At 36.9% G+C, this 8,119-nt stretch overlaps 1 protein-coding gene across 1 annotated transcript; it reads left to right on the top strand.

Moving 5' to 3' along the window:
* Positions 1 to 15: 15 nt before the first annotated feature.
* Positions 16 to 6,355, top strand: HAUS8 (HAUS augmin-like complex, subunit 8; the record flags this gene model as incomplete). Its single annotated transcript, XM_009575920.1, has 9 exons — positions 16 to 87; positions 320 to 416; positions 1,112 to 1,225; positions 1,752 to 1,864; positions 2,496 to 2,567; positions 3,083 to 3,241; positions 4,126 to 4,267; positions 5,337 to 5,478; positions 6,235 to 6,355. Coding segments are annotated over 9 exons (1,032 nt in total), but the record flags the coding sequence as incomplete, so codon positions are not given.
* Positions 6,356 to 8,119: the final 1,764 nt, after the last annotated feature.

The raw sequence follows: 8,119 nt of genomic DNA, 5'->3' as shown, positions 1-8,119 counted from the left end.
CCCGGCTGAGCTCTCTTTGCTCCTTCTTCAGGAGGAAGAATCGTGAAGTCTCGCTACCTGCAGTACGATAAGAAAGTCGCCAAGAAGGTACTTGGACGCCTCGCTGCCAAAATGACTCTGCTGGGGTTATGAGGGAGTCGTGGGGTATTCCTAGATGCAGACTGGGATGGGAACTTGGGACTGTACTCAGGTGACTTACAAAGCACCAAGATGCCCTGGGATTGTAGCTGGCTGTTGTCAGCATTCGGGTCGGAGGTAGGATATATTGCTGGTCACAATTATTGCTTATGTTCAGTCTTTTCTGTTTTTCGATTGTCAGGATACTTCAGCAAATTCTTTTTCAACGTCTACTGCTAAACCATCTTCTGCAACTAAACCAAAATCAGTTCTTCCTCAGAAATGTAAAACTTCTGCTGGTAGGTTTTACCAGAATTTAAAAGCTCTTCTTTTGTGAATTTGTATTTCCAACCTGTGCGACTCTTAACAACTCTAAAATGTTGTTAAGAGATGATATTTTGTATTACTTATATCACTGCCAGTAATTATTTGTATACGAAGGTGGGATGTGGGATTAAGAGGTGTAAACTGAAGTGCATTAAACTCTTGTCTGGACATTCTGATAAAGAACTAAATCTGGAATTGAGTAATTGGGTTGTCTGAAATAAGCATATCTCTTGCCTTCTGCACAAGGCTTTGAACTACTCTTTTACTATGCCATCACCATTGCCTTGCTTTTTTTATTTAATCTTTTTAATAAACCCAGTATAAGTGACTGAAAATCCCTGTCTGCAAAACAGTTCATTTTTATTTCTTTTGCAAGAATTGCAGAAGATATTCTGGTAAGACCTTAACTTGACTTGAAAATCCTGAGGAAATAACTTTATTCCCTTTCACATCTCAGTGTTGTTGTTGAACTGTGAAATGTTTGAGAGGATAACATTCTGAACTACCTTATCTCTAGGTAAGTTAGCGAGTATACAAATGGTGTATATAAAGTAAATGTGTAAAAGTTTGTGTAAGGTTGCCCCATATTAGTGGAAGCATATATAATTGTGAACTTGTGCAGAACATGTTCTAATTCTTCTAGTTTGATAACAGCTTCTTTCTACAGGTGTTGTCCCTAACTCATTAAATCAGAGTAGTTTTGAGAAAGGTGACTTGCAGTCCACTTTATTAGACGAAGATAAAGTTAGTCGACCGGACCTTGATCTTTCAGCTATTAATGGTAAGCTTCCACTCATACTCAGTTTCTTGGTTTTATTATTTTTAACATATGTGTTGTAACTTGGTGATAAGTAACCCTTGTATTCTGCTATATTTACAAAAGGATTTTGTTACGTAAGATGAATGTTATTTCAAGTGTCTTTAAGCAGAGGTATTTAGACCTTCAGGGTTTAAATTAACCTCTCGATTTTCAGTATCTTTTGGGTGCTCTGTTCTTTTTGTTTAAGATCAAATATTAAAGAACAAAGTACGCTCAAATCTTTGTTCCTGTAACAGATGGGTGTTAGATTATCAGCCCTTCTGAAAATTGTATCACACCTGTCTGTAACTGTCACTTAAAGCTAAATGCTCATGTGATCCACATCTTCTCAAGAGTATCATCAGAGCCAGAAATAGAGCACAAGTCTTCTTTATTGGTACACATAATAATTTTGAAATTATCTTGGCCTTTGAAGAACCTGATGGTATGTTGACCCACCCTATATACCTTGGTAGAAGAGAGCAATAACTTTTCTGTTGTGATACAGATAAAACCGTCCGCAAAAAGACTCCTGGTTCAAACTCCGCTCACAAAAAGACTCCTGGTTCAACCTCTGCTTGCAAAGGAGATACAGGGACACGTCAAAAAACCAGAAAAGCGGTGAGTCTCACTGCTTTCATTTGTTAAACATATTTGTTTTGAAATGTGTGAAATAAAGATTTTCTGTTTATCTTTAATCTTGATAACAACTTTGAGGTCCTGGGATGATCTAAAGCCTTCTGGCAAAAGTCAGAGGATAAGTCTGTTCTACTGCTAGTGATGTTTGTTTTGTTTATTGGATGTCTCAACACTGACCGAAGCTTTGCTTCCGTTTCTCGTGGTAAAGAATCTGCAAAATTGTAGCATTTCCTCAAGTTGATTTTTTTTTTTGGTCTTCCTGTCCATACTTTTTAATTATATCACATTATCTTTAAATATTTTCTGACATTTTTTCTCAGAAAACTAATATTGATTCAATCTGAATTGAAGTGCCTTATTTAGGAATCTCATTCATCGTAGCACTGAAACTTCAAGTTCTCTACTGGTATTAGAAAAATCTGCTGAAAATGTTATAAAAAGTGGTGGAACAAAGAGGTATATTTAATTAACATGCATTGTTTAAAAACTCAAACTTTTTTGATTGAGCTGACTCTTGATGATGATGATTCCGGGCACAGATTGGACTTTCAGTAATTTGAATATTGAAAAACAATACCAAAATTGATCTAGTATATTCTTTACTTTTCTGAAGGGAAATGATTCTGATGCTGTGGTGGAAGAGCTGGAATCTCAGACACTGCTTTTAACTTACCTAAGAATAAAGGTGAGAGTCAAGTATTTGGTGTTTCAGATAGAAGAACTTGATATTGAGGAATTGTTTAATTTCTTGTCTATGCTTTCTGATCCATAAGAGTTAGATTTTTGTGACTTTATATGTTTATAGTTGTAAAACTATGACTTGCTTTGAGAACTCTCTTAGAGTGAATTCAGTGCCAGTTTATTAAGCTGGTGCTGGTTCCTCATGAAGTAGGGGTATGCAGAACTTTTGGGAAAACCGTGAGTGAGAGTGTTTGAAGTTCAAGGTTGTAGCAGTGGCTTTGTTCTTTGTTCACTCAGTGCTGTATATGTATTTTTCCTTTGCAAAAAATATTAGCGGGAGTGGGGGAAAAAGATGGAGGAGGGCTTTAACTATAATGTACTGTGCTTATTGAATGAGGTCTCTGATACATTAATTGAAGCTCTTTGACCTGGTCTGAGGCTTCCATTTGTTTATTCAGAATATGTTAGTTACTTAGATGTAGCATTACTTTAGTTGTTAATATTTTTTGGATGTAATAGGCAGGAAAAAATCTTGCCGACCTAGAGAAAAAAGCAGAAAAAAACTTGTTAATGTTGTGTGAAGAAAAGGAGAGACAACAGGAGAAGCTCTGCGAGTTGAAGCGTGAAATTCTGCTCAAAGAGAGGGAGCAGAAACTTGATGATGCGTTAGACAAACAGGTAGGCTTTATTACAGTTTATGCTTCTCTTATATTTAAGCAAGCTCACTTATGAAGTAGTCCTTTATCCAGAGAAGATTTCTGTGCTTCTGTGGCCTGCTGGGGTACAATTTTAAGCAAAAGAAGCATCTACTTCCTGTTGTGGCATGTAATACTCTCCAGTAACCTGAGCAAATGCCTTTGTCGCTTTTTTGTTGTCCCTTGTGGATAAGCAGGAAGGAGAAGTTAGAGCTATTAGGCAAGGGACAGCAATAGTGCACTGGTTGCAAGAGCAGTTTACAGCTGATGCACAGGAGATGCAAGTATCTTAAACCACGTGAACATCCTGCATTTGCGCCATTACAGTGATGGCTAGAGCTGAGATGCTTAATCTTTGATGAGAAATGAACATCTTCTCTTCTTTATTTGTCTTACTTTTATATGTTAGACAGCAATAGTTCTGGCCTGGTTGTAAGAAGGCAAGTTTCTAATGAATAACTAATTTTTGAATAATTAGTTTTCAAAACTGAACCTATGTTTGCTTTTAACAAATATGCAGTGCAAAAATTAAAAAATACTTTTGTCGTTTGGAGAATACACTGTCAACTACAGTCAAAGTATCAAATATAAAACACATTGCCTGCTATGTTGCTAATACCTCTGAGCTACAGTAACAAGGAAACTGGTATTGACCGAGGCATTTTGAGATGATAGAGGAAAACCTATTAAACAGCATGATAGGAGTATCCTACCACGAACTTCTTGAATTCCTCAAGAAGTCAACGAGCATTTCAGGGTGGTACTTGGATTTTTTTTTTGTAAATTATTTTTCTGTATAGAGCCAGGTCTGTACTAACAAAATGGCTGTTTTTGAAGAAGTGTTGGTTCACCACGTGTCTTTTTCAGATGGAAGTACTTTCTCCCCTTGTTCCTGTTTGTGAACAGTTTAAAGAGCAGTATAAAAGCTTTGCAGTTTCCCTGGATGCCACTAGACATGAATTACCCATAAAGAATATTCACATAGAAGGAGATATGCTAACATACCTTGGTATGAAAATTCAATTAAATTTACTTTCAGAAATAGTGGTTTTTTGGTATGCTAAAATTCTTACATTGTTATTGCTAGATCTATCAGTGGCCACTGGAGGAATTTTGTGTGTTCTTAGAGCTTGTATGGACACTGGGCATAGTGTGACACACAGTCACATGTTTTGCTATGAATAATTCTGGTCTCTGCTTAACCACTAAACTGCACTTGAACAAGTTTTTTATTTTGCAGCAGGAAAAAAAATTAACTTTCTAAACTAGGGTAGTCTTCATATACATTTTATTTAGCAAGTTTCTGTATCTTTTAACTGTATTCATGGCATTCCTCCTCCTTCCTTGTTCCTAATGGGTAAGCAAATTGTAGACATACTGTGATCTCTTCTTGTTTCTGTGTTTGAGGGATAAAGTCACTTGGGTAGACTTGCTCATGTTTCCTGTATAACTAGAGCTTAAATACATTATATGATGATTCTTGAATCAGAATGCTTGTTTAATAAATTAGTACTTGTGTTTCGTATTGAAGTCTGGACAAAAGATTACATTTTTAAACTGCTGGTCTGCAAGAAACAAGATTCTTAAAGCATTTACAGTAATCTTACTTACACTTTAAAACAAATGGAAAAGGTATATTGAAGAACTTGGAATTCTTGTAAGAAGGCTTGAAAGGAAATAAATACGTATTTTTGGTTTGTGAATGCTAAAGGAAAGGACTGGATAAATTTCATGTTGGGGGCACATGCCAATAGCAATATATGTAACTGGCCAGGGAATTTTGGATGTTTAAAACTTGTTTTTTCTGTTGCATTTGTCTTGTGGAAATATTGGACATAGTCTAAATGAGAGCTTGATTAAGCAGTTTTAATAGCCTGTTGCTAGTGTTAGTCTTCATAGCTAAAAATAATTTGGCTTTCACAGTTTTCTCATGGTGTGTTTGTGAAAGCTGAACAAACAGTAGTTCTTCATCATCTAGTTCACCTGTCTCTGCGGTTACTCCAGCTATTAAGTAATCTTGTATTAACTGATGCCACTGCATGCATTTTTGAATAATATTTTAACATCTCCTATCGTAGATGAATTGCGAAAGCAGTTAACTATCACACAGGAACTTTTGGCAGAAGTTACGCCAAGCTACTCAGAAGAAAGTGCAAAAGCGTATAGTGTACTGAAAGAGCTTAAAGAAGTGTCTCAGAAACTGGATAAAGAGCTTCAAAGGTATTTACAACATTCAGGTGAAAAGACTTGTTGACTAAATATTCAGAGGAAAATCCACAGATCTCACCAGAATGTATCCAGAATGTATATTGGAGGACAATTAGTTGAGGCAATAGTAGCACTAAGTTTAATTCTGTTTGTAGCAGATATCTGTATTGCTGTCCCTACCCTACCTACAGTCAGAGTAAATATGCTTGGGGTTTTTTGATGTGTATTCTAAGTGAACTACTTTAGTGTGCCATTTGCTGAATTTCAGTGAGCAAGAATAGCCCTGGTAAAGTGCAAATATGTAGGAGAGTGGAGAACTCCAGGAGACAGAAAAGTGAACTGGAAGCATTATGTCTTAAAAAATAATAACCACAGAATATATCATCCTTTAGGAGGTACAAGGAGCACAAAAAAAGGTTCTTTCCTCAAGTATTGTCTCAACAAATACAAGGTATCACTGACAGCATGAGGAATAGATAAAACACGATAAATTTCCTTTTCTCCCTTTATTTCCCCAGAAGAGATTACAGCTAAAATCTTCAAAGACTGATAAACCATAAAGCCATGCATCTCCCCCTCCTGCAAACTGCCCCTCCTCTCCTCCAAATTCTAGCCTTCTTTGGGAAGAAAGTTCACATTATACATTTTTTTCTTCTGGTGGCTGCATGGTAGGAGAATGATGCGAATGTCCAGGCGCATAGCCTTTGGGGTTAAGCAGAAGTTGTTATCCTCCAGAGTAACTGATTTAGCTTGCTTAATTTGTTCCAGGAGCTTCACACAAGTGCAGAAACTGTCGTTTGAAGTTAGTAAAGAAGTTTCTCTGCATAACCAAGGAATATGTGAAGAGAATCATGGACTAGATGTTGTGAAACACTGGTACTTCAACTAAGTTTGTGTATTGTTTTACTAGCGGGTGGGTCCTAAATCAATGCCAGCAGACTTGTTATCTTTTTACTTCTTGTATGAACATATAACTTGTCCAAACTTTCAGTTATGCCAGAATATGAAACCAGCAGCATGTATGCTTACTAATATAAGAAATGGAGTTTTCTTCTGCATGCTGTCCCATAAGGAGACCTTTTTTTTTTTTTTAACATGGATTTCTGTGACACCTTTCTCATCACTTTCTGCCTTGACAATACTGAAAGGTAAATAAGAAGTAATGTTATTCTTAGCAAATATGACCTATGTATTCTTAAACTTCTTGGTTTATTTTCTTGGAACTGCCCTCAAGTGCACTAATTTGCATCTCTTTCCAAAGTAGTATTCCTTAGAGAGCAACATATCAGAATATAGATGTGGAATTGTGTATGTGGTACAGTGCATTTGTTGATCTCACCAGGAGGATCTGTAGGAATGTACAGCATGATCATTGGTCACTCAATGAACAACTTCTGGAGGAACTCTTAATTGTCCCTTATTTCTGGATTTGCTGAGAGGAAGAGCTACGTGGGTAGCAAATACTGAGGCTGATGCTTGGAAGGAGCCTGTTCACTTGTAACAAGTGAAAAGTTTTGGTAACTTGTTGCCTAATTGTCTTGGAAACAAATTATTAAAATCATAAATGCTTTTGTATTAATCTGACACCTTCTCTTTAAGGACTTTATTTATTCTTTTTAATAATAAAGACTATTTTCCATTGCTATATCAATAGCCTTCATGTTTGAATACCTTTACCGATCTACAGAAGCTTTTGTTTCCATCTGGGCTTACATAGGGCTAATACTACACAATAGTATAGGACTTATAGGCACTAACCAGTCCCAATGGCAAGCCATGACCTACTGGCACCCAAAGTACTGAGGCCAGAAGAGTGTGAATGCGGAGAGAAACCTCAAACCTAACTACTGAGTAAGTGCCTGAGAAAAGTGTGTGCTCTGTTGTGAACGTACAAGCCAGATGTGGCAGGTTTTTTCAACGTACTTTCCATTTTTGTACATGGAATGCATTTCTCTCTGAAAGACATGTAGTATCCTGTATTTTTTTACCTGTGGAACCTCTTTCTGTGATGGTTTTTCAAAAGCTTTGCTTTGTATTGTCTGCTTAGTGTTATGTTTCTGGCTTAAGCTGTGTCTATAGAGCTTTTTGGCCTGCTCAAAAAATACTTGGAGCATTCTCCTTGCACTCCTTGAAGTGCTGTTCAGGCTTTCCTCCTGGTATTATTAAGGGTCTGACTAGATTCTTGTCTCCTTTTATTAAAAATTAGGAGTAAATTAAGCTGTAGTAACTGGATCAGTAAGATGTGCAGTGCACTGGATGAGAAGTCAATATATAACAGACTATTAAGACTGTCCTTGTATATAATATCAGTGTCATTTTTTTTTTTGCAGCAACTTATCCATGAGCCAGCAGGAGACCAATGAGTTGTTTTAAGATATTCATCTGTTATTTATCTGTTATTTCTTCTTCCTCAAACATGCTAATTGAACGGCACCTAGTAGTTCACCTGTGTGTGCTGCCATTCAGTCCATGAGTCATAGGAGCTGCCCACAGCAGGATCGTGCTCTGGGCCAGGAACAGGAGCTGCACCTACAAAGTTGGCCACTGGATGGGGAACTTTGCTAAGCAGTCAAGTCATAGGTTAGCTGCAAATTAGTCTGTTTATTTTCGGTGGATGGAGATCTCAATAGAAAGGCTCCTATATGATGAAACA

This window comes from Fulmarus glacialis, unplaced genomic scaffold, assembly GCF_000690835.1.
Source record: "Fulmarus glacialis isolate BGI_N327 unplaced genomic scaffold, ASM69083v1 Scaffold43624, whole genome shotgun sequence".
Lineage (NCBI taxonomy): Eukaryota > Metazoa > Chordata > Aves > Procellariiformes > Procellariidae > Fulmarus > Fulmarus glacialis.
Note: the sequence above shows the minus strand (reverse complement) of the source record. Positions and strands in the feature narration are given on the sequence as shown.